Source organism: Otolemur garnettii, unplaced genomic scaffold (assembly GCF_000181295.1).
Source record: "Otolemur garnettii isolate 467f Iridium unplaced genomic scaffold, OtoGar3 scaffold00009, whole genome shotgun sequence".
Taxonomy (NCBI): Eukaryota; Metazoa; Chordata; class Mammalia; order Primates; family Galagidae; genus Otolemur; species Otolemur garnettii.
In genome coordinates this window covers 2494080-2509109 of record NW_003852404.1, presented here as the reverse complement: position 1 = coordinate 2509109, position 15030 = coordinate 2494080, and the positions used below count along the sequence as shown (strand labels likewise).

At 39.1% G+C, this 15030-nt stretch overlaps 1 protein-coding gene across 2 annotated transcripts in view; it reads left to right on the top strand.

Moving 5' to 3' along the window:
- The window catches only part of KDM1A (lysine demethylase 1A), a 65665-nt gene that overhangs the window by 37303 nt on the left and 13332 nt on the right, over window positions 1-15030 (top strand). For both annotated transcript variants that reach the window (XM_023509711.1, XM_012801570.2), the window contains 4 exons: window positions 948-1029; window positions 2376-2470; window positions 12929-13071; window positions 13433-13523. In XM_023509711.1, coding sequence (XP_023365479.1) covers window positions 948-1029; window positions 2376-2470; window positions 12929-13071; window positions 13433-13523 — 411 coding nt within the window. The remainder of the gene's footprint in view (window positions 1-947; window positions 1030-2375; window positions 2471-12928; window positions 13072-13432; window positions 13524-15030) is intronic.

Genomic DNA, 15030 nt, shown 5'->3' with positions numbered 1-15030 from the left:
TCACTGTTGTCTAGCTGGCCTGGGCTGGGTTTGAACCCACCAGCCTCAGTGTATGTGGCCAGTGCCCTAACCACTGTGCTATGGGCGTGGAGCCTACACTGCTAATTTTTTAAAATATTCTTTTTAGATTATGGGGAAAATCAAAATTAAATATTTTCCTGATATAGTCTATTAAAATACTTATTTGTTATTTCAGAAAACATTTGTGTGTACTATGTACTAAGAATGCAAAAAGGCATAATGGAATCATTATGATCTCTACCTTGTGGAGTTTATAATTTAGTGTATATGTTTTTATTTTATTTTGCTTTTTTATTTATTTGGAGCTTACAGAGTATGCACATGGTTTCCTCATATATGAAAATCTCCAGTCAGCCCAGATAAGCTTGGGCCTATTTAGGGATAGGTAGCTGTCAGCTTTTTCTGTTTGGTAGGCTCTGTGCCTCTTGGCATAGGGCTGCTCTGGAGAGCCCTTTGTCAGAGAAATCACTTTATAGCTAACTTTGAGGATAGAAGGGCAAGAGTCAGATCACAGTGGTAAAAAGTTGATATTTAAATAATATTGGGATCTGTGGATAGATGTTTTCTTTGTAGATGGCCCTCGTTCATCCTGTACATTAGAAGGTATTATAGATAGCTAGACAGATAAAAGTACCTGTGACTAAATATGTTTTCTGACTATCAAATTGTTTTATATCACATTTGATTCTGTACCTCTTGTATGTCATTTGTTACCTATCCGTCCCTCAAATAATCTTTGAATTAAAACTTATTTGCTCTTTGTGCCCACAGTACTATTGATTGCACTCCATGTAAGCACTATACCTTTCTTATTAAATTATAAAAGGCATAGTCGTGGTATGGTATAAAAGGCAGTTTGTTAGAATTGCCAGGTCTGTAGGTAAAACAAAGCTAATGATTTTGGCCATTGAATTTCTGAAAAATAGGATCGTGTGGGTGGACGAGTTGCTACATTTCGCAAAGGAAACTATGTAGCTGATCTTGGAGCCATGGTGGTAACTGGTCTTGGTAAGTACTTAGTTTTGTGCTGCAGTTCATAATCTGAGACTCATGAGGTTGTTACAGCTTACATTTTTAAACTGTAGATGTCGTCGTTTTAAAATATATTGGTTAGGGTATTCTTCTTGTGCTAGTGAGAAGTGAATGCCACATATTCTTCCTGAAAGGATATAATCAGTATGTGCAAATTTTATGTATCTTTTGGCCTAGGGTATCTTTTTCCAGTTCTAGAAAATAGATAAGCAGAATGCTGTGTTTGGAAATAACTTTTTTTTTTTTTGGGCAGTTTTTGACCGAGGTTGGGTTTGAACCCACCACCTCTGGCATATGGGGCCAGCACCCTACTCCTTTGAGCCACAGGTGCTGCCCTGGAAATAACTTGTATTTCTTTCTCTCTCTCACTCCCCTTCCTTCCCTGTCCTTCCCTCCCCTCTCCTCTTCTCCCCTCCCTTCTTCATTCCTCCCCTCCCCCCTTCCCCTTTTCCTTTCCCTTTCCCTTTATCACCTGGGCCATAGCCTATGCACCACCATGCCTGACTGATGTTTCTATTTTTAGTAGACTGGTCTCAACTTTGTTCAGGCTGGTCTCAAACTTTTGAGCTCAAGTAGTCTACCCACCTTGACCTTCTAGAGTGCTAGAATTATAGGCATGAGTCACTGTGTCTGGTAGTGTTTGAAGCATTTTTATTTTTTTCAGAGACAGAGTCTCACTTTTTCGCCCTCGGTAGAGTGCTGTGGCGTCACAGCTCACAGCAACTGCCAGCTCTTGGTCTTAGGAGATTCTCTTGCCTCAGCCTCCTGAGTAGCTGGAACTACAGGTGCCTGCCAGAATGCCTGGCTATTTTTTGTTGCTTTGACCGGGTCCGGGTTTGAACCAGCCACCCTTGGTATATGGGGCTAGTGCCCTACTTACTGAGCCACAGGCACTGCCCATTAATGTGGCATAGTTTATAATGGTAAGATATTAGAAACCACAGATTAGAAGGTTAAATTATTATACAGTGAGAACTATTTAGCCACTAAAAATTGTATAGCTCCATAATAACTAAAATGTCTAGGGTATATGCTAAGTTGAAAAATATTATAAAATAATAAATGTGTTATGATCTTTTTGTGTGTTTATGTCTGTAATTTTATATATTTAAAATCTAGAAAGGTTTGTAAGGCAATATTAATTAGTGAAATTACAGGTAATATTTTGCATTGTTTATATTTATCTTACATATTTTTACTTTTGAGTAGTTTTCTTTTCCTTTGGAAAAAAATGTTGAACATTCTTGAAGTAAAAATATTTTTACTTTGAGGTTTTTATTCACTTTTCATGGGTATGTTGAATTTAATTGAGTTTTTTCTAGGTGGGAATCCCATGGCTGTGGTCAGCAAGCAAGTAAATATGGAACTGGCCAAGATCAAGCAAAAATGCCCACTTTATGAAGCCAATGGACAAGCTGTAAGTTGAAGACAAACAATTTTTCAAATGTGTTTGGTTCAGTTGAAAACAGCTTTAGGGGAATGAATGGATAAACATAAGCACAAATGCAAAAAGGGATAGAAATGATATGACATTATTCTGGTTGCTTCTTAACTCGGGGCTGTGTAAGAAGGGATTATAGTATATATGCAGATTTAAATGTCTGTTCAGGCATTTATCTTTAGACATGTAATGAATGCCAAGTGGACAGTTATCCTTTTTGTTTGGCTGTGGCCGTTTACTCCAAGAGACCTGTTGAATTGGAACCAGATTCTTCATTTCTTTGTTTTGTGCCTCCCATCATGTGCTTTACCTCTGTGTACTCTTTACGACTTCAGTTTTGTGTTTATAAGCTTAGTTTTTTTGATGGGCTAATAGCCAAAGGGTAGCACTTAGTCAAATAGGTATGTAGGCTAAAGAATTTGTTGAGCAGAGGCATAGGAGCTTCTTACATTTAGTATGACATGGAGTGGTAATTGGTGAGTGGGAATGGAAGTAGTTTAACCACTGTAAGATACACTTAGGTTATGTAATTTAGTTCTAATTTTTTAGGGATGAGTGAAATTTAGAAGTTTGTGTTCAGCAAAAATTATCAGGATGAGAGCCCGTACTTGTGAGTATAAGCAGATTATCTTTAGGGGAGGGAAGATTTACTGTGTGTATGGTGGTTTAGCTGTTGTCCCTAAAAGTGGTAAGATCCCAACTCTTGAATTTTATGTGAAAGGTCTCAGGGGACATTCTCACCTATTTCTACCAACCTTTAGGTTGTACGGGGTTCATACCTGGGGAGGACAGACTTTCAGGGAATGCTTTGGTTCTTATCTCCATCATCCTGATCCAAATTTCCTCCAGAGCTTGAGGGGAGAAGGGGTTATGGGAGGCTTCTGGCAGAATAAGCAGAATAAAATGAGAGAAGGATGAAGAAAGAGATTAATTCAACAATTTAGTAAATTTCTTTTACTCTACCAAGATCTGTAAATGATATAGGGATGAGTAAGATAGTCCCTACTACAGTATAGTGGTATTTGTACACAAAAAGTTATTATTTCCTAACTTTTTATTATGGAAATTTAAAAATATGCACAAAAAGTAGACAGAGTGCTGTAATGAACCCCCATTTTTTCAATCTTATCTGTCCCCTTCCTGTACTTTGGGGGAGAGGGTATCTGGAGTATTTTTAAGCATATCACAAAACAGCTACCAATAAATATACCAGTAACACAAAGTCAAGTTAGCTTTGTTAGCTTTCTGAAGGGCAAATAAGAGAAAAAATTGCTGTGGAAGAAACAGTGGCAGGAGAATGTGTAAAGCCAGGAGGGGTGAGGGCAGAGAGGTTTGAAGAGTAGGGAGAACTTTTGTGAATGGCAGGTCAGGACTTCATGGGGTTATGATGGGGAGAGGCATTGGAGGTAGCAGAGGAAGATGTAAGTCTAAGTGAAGTATGTCAAGGAGGATGTGATTATACCAGTGCAAGGGTAAGAATATAATACAGAGCTAAAGTGCAGGGTGGGGCTATGCTGTGGAACATATATGGCTTGCTAGGCTGACTTATAAATTGAAACTTCAGAGCAGGGAAGTGACATGATCAGATAATTGTTTTATGTAGATACGCTGTTAAGCATGGAATTGAGGTAAAGAAGCAAGCCTCCAAGATGACTGTCACAGTTGTCCTCAAGATGTGATAGAGTCCATGCTAAGTAAAGATGATCACTTACCATTGATATATTATCTTTTTCTTTAGACTTTCCAGAATATGGAGCAGATTCATTTAGTTGTTCTAACAGTAAAGAGAGAACTTTTATTTAGTAGAGATAGCAAATTGGCTGCTTTGTTGGTATTAGATGAGCTTTAACACATTTTTTAAAGAACATTTGTTTCTAAATAGTATACCAGTACTTCCCCTCAAGAGAGGCCTGCACTGGCTGCCTATCTGTGAACTGTTAGTTCTCAGTGTGTGTGAGATGTGCCAGAATGTACATAAGTTACATTGGTAACCACACTGTTAGTTCAGATGGTGACATTTTTTTCTCAAAGAAAGACTTTCTCAGTGAAGAAAGTGGTACATTGATTTATTCTGGCTCTGTATCTCACCAAGGCCAGCCCTTTGAGTAGCACTCTTTTTTTTTTTTTTTTTGCAGTTTTTGGCCAGGGCTGGGTTTGAACCCGCCACCTCCAGCATATGGGGCCTGTGCCCTACTCCTTTGAGCTACAGGTGCCACCCCGAGTAGCACTCTTAAGTAGTTGTTAACCTGGTGTTTGGTTTGAGCATTTTATATGTATGTAGGGATATTTCTGCAGGTGAAGTTGGTAGTTATTGTTTAACTCTGATATACAGGATTTTTTTAAGTTGATATGTTTATACTGGGTGCAGTAGCCAACTGGTAAGGAAGATTTTTTAAGCGTTCTCAAATCTTGGAGAGAATTCTTTGCTACTCTAAGTTATGTTTGCCTTAAGGTAGGTCATTAAATAAGAAATGTCTGATTTTGAATCAAAAGTTTATATCTCAGACAAGAGCCGGTACAGTTAATCAAAGTATGCACCTAAGCTATTGACACACTTTTGCCATCTTAATGATAGCTTGTGTATGCCAGCAACGAAGAAGCCTGGAGTGCAAATGGCAATGAACTCACAAAAAGCATTTTCCACAGCTTGTTAAGAATTGAATATTTTTCCTTACAGGAAGTGCTCCAAAGCCTGGAAGAAGTGATAGTCAGTTGGTGCGAGGTCTGGTGAATACAGTGGATGACACGTTTCCAAGTCCAGCTTCTATAGTTTGAGCAGCATTGTTTGTGCAACATGTGGTCAAGTGTGGCCTTGTAAAGAGGATTGGTCTGTCTCTGTTGACCAATCTTGGCTGCTTAATCACAAGCATCCTCATCATTTCATCTAGTGGTTGCAGACATCTGTTGTAATTGATTAATAAGGTTTCATGAAGGTGTATGTGTAATACTAGCACTGGATCACCAAATAGACACCATTAGCTTTTATTGATGAATATTCAGGTTTTTAGTTTTTTGGTTTTTTTTTTTTGAGACAGAGTCTCAAGCTGTCACCCTCAGTAGAGTGCTATGGCATCACAGCTCACAGCAACCTCAAACTCATGGGCTCAAGCGATGCTCTTGCCTTAGCCTCCCAAGTAGCTGGGACTACATGCACCCGCCACAATGCCTGGCTATATTTTGTTGTTGTTGTTGTTGTTGTTGTTGTTGTTATTGTTATTTTAGCAGGGTTCAAACCTGCCAGTCTCAGTGTATGTGGCCGGCACCCCACCCACTCAGCTACGGGTGCTGCCTGAATATTCAGTTATAGAATGTTGTGGCCCTTCATCTTTATTCAACCATTTGTGTTGAATGCTTGCAATTATTAAAAAAGTATCCATTTTTCATCACATGTAACAATATGATGTAGAAATGATTCACCTTTATGTCATGACAGCTAAGAAAGGCAAGCTTCAAGACAATTTCTCTTTCGATGCTCATTTAATGCATGCAGAACCCATCTATCCAGCTTCTTTACCTTGCCAGTTGTGTCAAATGGTCCTCTATTATTGGAATGGTAACGTCAAACCTTGCTGCTAAATCACTCATAGGTTGAGATGGATTTGCTTCCACTACAGTTTTCAGCACATCGTTATCCACTTTGGTCTCAGATTGCCTGTATCATTTATTTTCGAGGTTAAAATCACCAGAATGGGGGCGCTGCCTGTGGCTCAGTGAGTGGGGCGCTGGCCCCATATACTGAGGGTGGCAGATTCAACCCAGTCCCAGCCAAACTGCAACAAAAAAATAGCCAGGCATTGTGGTGGGTGCCTGTAGTCCCAGCTACTTGAGAGGCTGAGGCAAGAGAATTGCCTAAGCCTAAGAGCTGGAGGTTGCTGTGAGCTATGACGCTATGGCACTCTCTACCTAGGGTAACAGAATGAGACTTTGTCAAAAAAAAAAAAAAAATCACCAGAATGGGCTGTCTCAATGCTGTGCGTTCATCAGCCACATCCTTTCCAAACACTTTGTTGATATTTCCAGCTGTCTACACTTCATTGGTTCAATGATGGAACTTGTATTTGAAAATAACACAAATTTTTGAGTTATCCATGGTTTCAAAAAAATTGCTCTAAAAAATAAATTTGAAAGATACATGCCAAAACATATTTGAAAGAATGAGGATGTACCTTCACAATAAAAGTAAAACAGGAAGTGTCAAAGTGAAAAGTTGATAATATCAACTGTCAAACTTAGTACGTAAGGAAATTGGGCATTTCATACTTAATCACATAATAGTTTATGGAACATAAGAACTATATTTCTGTATATAGCTGCCTCCAGTAAGCGCAGAGTAGGAATGGATAATTATTCACTTGTAGATTAGCTTTGGGCTCATAGGACAAGTACAAAGAGCCCCATTAATTTATGCTTATAACACAAATACAATTCATGGCATTAAAAATCTAAAGAGATAAGTAGGTCAGTAGTTTTCATTCCCCTGTTACAAGAGAAGCATCTAATACAGTAAGTTGAGAGTTGGAATTCGTTGCCAGTTGTTGGGGCCCAATTCCCATACTTTTTCTGCTACCCCTGGCTAATAGTTGAGGAGAAATGAGGATGGAGTGGGTGTATGCACCCCTCGCTGTCTGTGTGACTGTATGAGCTGAGTCTCCTTGTCAGCTGTCTTTAGTAGTTTACCCCAGGAGCAAGCAGTGCCCCCCTAGAGTAGAAATTCACTCAGCCATTGATTTTTGTTTAGTAGACTGTCTGATGCAATGGGGTTGCGTTTCTTCATTTGCGGACCTTGTCAAAAGAGTGATTTGGTGGTTTTGTTGTTAGTACAGAGAAATCAGTTCTATCCTGTGTAAGGTCAGCAGTTCCTTAGTTATAAATATCACTTGTAATATTGTCTTAAGGACTTATCTCTACACCCAGCCATTTTGCTGCCGTAGGAAAAAATCACGTTGTTGTTGTTCAAATCATAATCACAAAGATCCCTGAAAGAGTTTATTCTTTGTTCTTTTCTCATTCTACATTTGCAGCAAAGATGTTGAGCTTCTATGTTTTCTTTTTGATGAGGGAAGTTTATTTTGTAGCTCTGGATGACTAAAACAAGAAGAGCTTCTCTATTAAGGATATTAAGGAATACAGGATAGAAATATAAAATAATATGGGGTTAGTAAGGAAGTCCCTATAAATAGAAAGGCTCTCCCATACCTGAAGGCTATGAAATAACCAGAGCTAATATAGCAGCTGCCTGGTGATGGAGTGCTTTTATCGGCTGTACCTGGACATGGAGAAGGTTGGGAAATAGGGTAGTTCTTATTTCAGGAACACCAGCAAAGGGACTGAAAACATGGTGGACTGGTGGGGAAAAGGAGAAAATGGCTTTGAATGTTTCCTGCATCTCCTGTACACCCACTAGTAACTTGGGGGCATTAGATTCCTTTCTTTTTCCCTTTTTTTTTTTCTTTTTTGAGTATTGAATAGGGTATGCTAATCGAATTCCTGAAATGCTATAGCATGCTGCATTATAAGATCTCTGATCTCCTTGCGGGTGTAAGGGGGCATGCGCAGGGGAGAATATTGTTAGCAAATGAGAGTCAAAGGGGAACTGAGACCTTGATTTTCTTCTTGGGAATGGCTCAGTTGTTAGGAGGAAGAAGGACAACACACGAAAGGCAGTAGGTGCCCGAGTCTCTGACAAAGACTCTTAATTATAGGTGTGCTCCATCCCTATCATAACTCAGCCAGTTTTCCTTTGCACATACAGTGATGCTTCAGTTATTACACTTTTCACATAACTATTGACCTTTTGGGGTTTTCATCTTCCTTTGAAGAAACATCTTTGGTATCTTTGTGACAGTCTTTCTCTAACCTTTGAAAAATGATGATTGTCAATCCCTGCTTTATAAAAATAAGTGTGAAAATCTCATGCTTTCCTTTTATGGTCCTGAACTTGGAAAATAGTTTTTCCCCCTCAAATATAGTTATAATACTGACTTTCTTTTTCCAAATTGCTGTGTATGAACTTGTTCATTTAATAAGAATTTACAGGGCACCTCTATTATGTGCTAAAAACTGCTAAAGAGAATTCTTATCTTATGTACTTTCTCCATACACCATAATCGCTGCTTTGAGGAAGTTAGCCATTTATATCCCCTAAAAGATTCCTTATGAGTTGGAGGGAAACAATAGTCTATAGAATCACACTGAATTTTATTTGTATTAAGGATATACTTGTCCTTATTCTCTCTTTAGCAATAATAGCTATATGTGATTTCTCTTGGCTGTTTGGGAGAATCTGAATTAAAGACTCCGCAGATATAAATTTCTTCTTCCAGGTTTTATCAGAGGAACTAATCTTAATCTTGTTTTATCATAATTCTAGAAGTGCTCAGTGTGAAGAGATGGGGGAGGTAGAGATTAGCCATTATAACTTTTTCCAAAATGTGATTCTTCTTGAGGACTTCTTGCTAAATCTCAGAACTTTCTGTACAACTCCATTTTGCTTTGTTGCTAGAGAGCTTATGACGGCTGGAAGTAAAATAGATACACAATGTTTTAAAGATTTAAGGAGCTTGAGATAGTAGAATGCAACCAGAGGTAGCACTAAAGAGAGCTACTCTTCTTTCTTTGACATTTCTTCTTGTGGTATTAGGGACCTTGTCAAGAAAGTTGTTTGGCTTTCCTTAAAATTTTTCTGCAAGGGTTAGAAACACAGGATGCCCTTTGCCTGGCCATATTCAGGGATGCTCGGTATTGAACCAGACCTATTTAGAATGGTAAGACTGATCAAATACTCTTAGTCTTGAAATAACTTATTTACCTGGAGCCTTTCATAATGAAATAAATGGCTTTGTAAAGTCATAATCAAAATCTATTAAAAGTGATACCCTTTTTGTTTGCTTCTTAAATAAGAATTATTAAGTATTATTGGTCCTTTCCAAGAATGCTTCTTATTTTGATATTATAAGTTCTTACTCTGTTAAAATGTAGAAATCCACTTGCCTTTTAACGTGATGCTTAACGCTTTGTAATCATTTGTTGAATTCCTTTCTTAAGATGCAAGAACCTAGAGTAGAATGGTCAGGTAAAATTAAAATTATTGGGACTTGACTTTAGAGATTGCCAATAATTTCAATTCTGTCATGTTATTCTTATTCCATAATTATTTGTAGAACTAATAGACTCCAAGGGTTTTCATTAAGGGGAAAGAAATGACCTGAAACATGGGCAGTTTGAAGAGGGTGCTAGGGTAGTCATTTGTTGGAGTTCTTTTCATAGGGTTTGTCAAATAGACGTTTCTAACTAGCTTATTGTTAGAAAAGAAGTCAAGATTTAAATATATTAAAAACACATTTTGTTTTTCTTCTAGTCAGTGTTGACTTCCTAATGGACAAGCATTTTGTTTATTATTTTCTAAATATTCTTTTAATTTCAAGGTGGAATTCTTAAGTTAATGGGAAAAAAGCCAAATTTCAGAGCTATCCCTGGCTACATTTGCAACATTCTTGTAATTGCTTAACTAGGCGGAAAATGAATGGGGCCTGGTTGCAGACTGTTAATCTCATAAAACTGATTCTTGGGTTGGATGGTATACCAGAGACACAATCCTGTCATCTGGTCTCAGTCAAATGTGGTAGTAATCTTTTGGTTTTTGTTTGATTGTGTTGGTGTTGTTGCTGTTCTGTGTTTTTTCATTTCTGTTTTGAGTTTTGCTTTATTCCTCACTGGTTTCTGATACCTCTCCCCTTCCTCCCTTCCTCCTACCCTTTTTAAACTGCCTTTCTTTTGGCCATTTCTGTGCCTTGACTCACATTTTGGTCTCCGTACAGTCTTTTCCTTATTTCTCTAGTGGTTGCAGCTTCTGAGCTAACAGAATGCTTCTGTCATGCTATGTGTTTAAAGCCTTGATTTTACTGCTATCGTACAAAACTAAACTTGACGTGGCTGTTGGGCTGTTATTTACAGTTTATTTCTCTCTCTGCTGCACTGGTTAAAAGGACACTGTCAAGGTATTTTTTCATAATTTTTCAAATCATTTTCCTCACTGTTTCAAATAACCCATTAAAAGCTTGAAACTTAAATCTTTTCCTTTCAAAGATCCTCTCCATCATACATTCACACTGGTTTGTTGTTGTAGAGTTGCGCCTATATGTTGGGCTGGTGCCATTTGAGTTTTAGTCATTGAAAGCGCATGTAAACTGTCAGTTTTTTTGTGGGGGGGGGATGGGTGGACGAAAGGGGAAAGTGTAATGAATCAAGTGGGCTGCTCAGCAAACAGAGGGAAGAAACAAAAGGTCAAATTTGGTTTCTCTAACCTTGACAGTGTCCCTTTAAATATTTCTCTACCACACACCCTGGACCCCAGTTACTGAGCCTGAGTGCTGCGCGTCCTTTTTCAGTATGAACTTCCCCATGTGACTGGCACCCTAGCTGCAAAGATTAAAGCAGGTCTGAAGCAAGCCATCCATTGGACACTGGAAGAGCTTTAATCTGTGCCACTTGCACACTTGAGTATAGTCACATTCTGCCCTATCATAGAGGTGTATGTGATTGCCCCTCTTGCTACTATAGCGTCTTCTTGCCAGGCATTTTAGAAGCCACTTATTGTCCAGTTGCATCTATGATCGATTAAGGTCTCCTAACTACCTAGATTTCATGTTGAAATGTAATTGTTTCCTTTCTGAAAGGAGCACCCAAATTAGACTTTTAGAACCATCTTCTGTCTCATCATTATAGATTGTACTAGAAATAGCAGGTTTCTGAGCAAAAGTTTAGCATTGTTTGAGAAGCTCTGTATATTACCATCACATACCACATTGGGGAGGAAAGGTAACTGATAAGAAAGTAAGTGAAATTCCTAACAAAGTCTCTTCTATTAGCTCTCGTAGCTGTGTAATAAAAACAAGTAAGATGTCACCAAGAGCACTTTTTTTGGCCATTGAATTGAATGGCTAGGTTGGATGTTTTTGATCCATCAAGTCTCAGGTACCACCTTGATACATAAATGGGACCAAGTATCCAAAGCCTCGTTCTCTAACTCATTTCTCAATACAAACCAGAATAACCTTAGGGATTTAGATTTTCTTTAGGCTAAGGGTGATTATCCAATTCATAAAGTATCCCGATCTCTTCCTTGTATATAGTCACAGAATCTGATACTTTAAATATGATGATGAGTAAATCAGTTATGGTATCTGTCATGTTTACGGTTCCAGAGGAGAGTTGCAGTTCTCTTCTCTTTTTCTTTTTCTTTGGGGGGAGAGGGGATGCAGATTAATCTGCTTGCTAGATTCTTTTTAACACACATAGCTTATCTCATAGAGTTAATCATGTGATCAGAGAAAGAGCAGAGGCTTGGAAATCATCTGTTTAGTTGGGAAGAGCAAAAATTAAGGTGTTTCAAATAAGAGGTAGAGTCTTACTGTGATGATTTTGTCATTAATCACTTACCTCCTCAGTCTCAGTGATTAGTACAGCTTACTTTAATGTTTTGTTTTTGTGTTATCAATTTTAAGTTGACTGTAAAGTGAACTTCTAAATTTTGAATCCTATTTCCCGTTTGTTGCCCAGCTTATGGCAAAGGCTTGCCTTAGACATGCCTTTTTCCTTCTCATGCTGCTGCCGTGAATGAATTCAGCAAAGGAATTGCAGATAACAGTTCACTTGGAAACCTAACCAAGCAGAGGGATGCTTGTCAACTAAGTGATGGTATCTATAGGCAGGGACACAGCATGGCCCAGAATTCTGGGCTTGTAGCTTGATGACCTGCTTTGTCCTCTGTTCCCCTCATCCACCACAGCGAAGCATCAGACCTCTGGTCCTTCAGTTACTCATAGTCTCTCTAGGAGCTTTGGACATTCAACTCTGAACTCGATGGTGCCATAAAACATTATTGCTCTGCAAAAGGATAAAGGTTCTAGTGTGTTCTTAACTAGCCATGAACTTCACTTCTCTTGCCCCCACTCCCACCTGAAATTCTGTCATCTTTGAGGGGAACCAGATACCTTGGGCTTCTTATTTTCCCATCCCACCCTTACTCTGGAAGGTCCTCAGGTGTGTTGACATAGTTTCTGTTTTCTGGGACTTTTCTAGTGTATCATTTGCATGTCAGCCCAGCTCAGCTCAGTGCATGTCAGCTCAGTGCCCCTTGTGCTCCATGTGACTTCCGTTAGCACCAGTGCAAATCTTGCGGCTGTTAACAGACCTGGAGTGCCTGGTCTGAGGGCAAACGTGGGAGAAGAGGGAAGTATCAGTGCCAAAACATTTCATGTCTCATTTAAATGGATTTGACCACTTCATAGAAAAGAAAATCCAAATCATTGTCCTCAAAGGTTTCCCCTTTGAGTTACATATTTTGACCCTTGTAAACTGTAGAGCATTTGTGTTTTCATGAATGGTTATCTCTAGTCTTATAAGGACCAACTCTGCTATACTTCGGATTTTCAGGTTCCTAAAGAGAAAGATGAAATGGTAGAGCAAGAGTTTAACCGGTTGCTAGAAGCTACATCTTACCTTAGTCATCAACTAGATTTCAATGTCCTCAATAATAAGCCTGTGTCCCTTGGCCAGGCATTGGAAGTTGTCATTCAGTAAGTACTTTGATACTGTTTATTGTACAGTGAATTCCATATAAAGATTTGCTATTTATGTTTTAAGTTTTTCAACAAGTCTTATGAGTTTCCACTTATTTTCATGGGAAAACCTTAAATACAAAAGTGAAAACATTTAAAATTAAGTTCAGGCCTCTCTCAATTCTGAATTGCATTGCTTTTTATGGTATTGGTGTATGTATTTAACATAGCCTAGAATATAATTTGCCAAAGTTCAACTTCCTTGTTCCTAAATATCAGACGTTTCAGTGAGTCTTGATGCCCTTCATTGTGTTAGATGGGCACCTGTCTTACTGCAGTGCTGACTATGTGGCTGGGTTATACATATTGTGTCTCTTAGGTTACAAGAAAAGCACGTCAAAGATGAGCAGATTGAACACTGGAAGAAAATAGTGAAAACTCAGGAAGAATTGAAAGAACTTCTTAATAAGGTGAAATTCTGTATTCATAGCTGAAGAAGTTTCAGTAGGGGAAAAAACCTTTTTTTTTTTTTTCCAGACAGAATCTCATTTTGTCACCCTTGGTAGGGTGCTGTGGTGGCATAGCTCACAGCAACCTCAAACTCTTGGGCTCAAGCTATCCTCTTTGGCTTAGCCTCCTGAGTAGCTGGGACTACAGGTGCCCATCATGATACCCGACTGGTTTTTAGAGATTGGGTCTTGCTCAGTTCTTCCAACTCAGGAGTTCAAGCCTCAGCTTCCCAGACTGCTGGGATTACAGGAATGAACACCATGCCCGACCTGGGGAAAAAAATCTTTTAATTTAGAAATTTAAAAAGCATTTCTCGGTTTCTTTTCTGCATGGAAGGGAAGGTCTGCATAGCTGGGATTCAGTCGTAAGAAAATAATGACTAGCGGCTCAGCACCCATCAGCCACATACACCGAGGCAGGTAGGCTCAAACCCGGCCTGGGCCTGCTAAACAATGACAACTGCAACAACAACAACAAAATAGCCAGGCATTGTGGCGGGTGCTACCTGTAGTCCCAGCTACTTGAGAGGCTGAGACAAGAGCATCGCTTAAGCCCAAGAGTTAGAGGTTGCTGTGAACTGTGACACCATGGCATTCTACTGAGGGCAAGCAACATAGTGAGACTCTGTCTCAAAAAAGAAAGAAAAGAAAATGACTAGTGAAAGGCACTGTTTTATCTGTTAGTCTTTCGGGATAGCACTATTGATACATTATTGCCAGGGAAAATAGACCTTTCCTCTGCATTCAGGTTCCCTTTAGCCATCCCAAAGCCATCCCAGTGCCCTTGGCTGACTGAATTCTAGGATTAGCAGGAGAGAGCCATACTAGAGCCAAGACTTCACTATTATAGACCAGCAAACCAGCAGCCTTTCATTGCCATTGTTATTTCTCCAAAAGTGCCACATCCTCTACCTCCATTCCCCAGCATCCACCACCTTCCACAGCCCCCGCTCCAGAGCATTAAGTCAGCCATTTGTTTCTCCTTATCTTGCCAGCTGCAAACATAGTATTAGCTGAGGGAGCAAACAGCCCAGGGCGAGGGGGGTGGGTAAGTGGTTATAATATACACTCTGTGTGTGCCTTGTGACTAGGCTCTCCCATCACCACTGTGCCTCATCTCTTCATCCTGTCAAATTTAGAGGTCTCCAGCTCACCATCTCCATGCACTGTAGTAGAGATGGAATGGGAAGAGTGGCTTGAGGACTACCAACTGGCAGGATATCTGGGGGGCCCAGTCTCGTCCTTTACCTGTCATCCTAGTTTTTGTGTAATAGCATCAGAAACCTGAAAAAAATAACATTAGAAATGGTTCCTTAAAGTTCTTTGTGTGTTTTTTTTTAACATACTTAAAAAACAAATCATGATAATTTGTTTCCCAAAATAAGTTTAAATTGGTGGTACTTTGTTTTGGGTAAAAATTAAATTTAAATACTGAGAAAAGGGGTGGTTTTGTTTGCTTTTTTTTTTT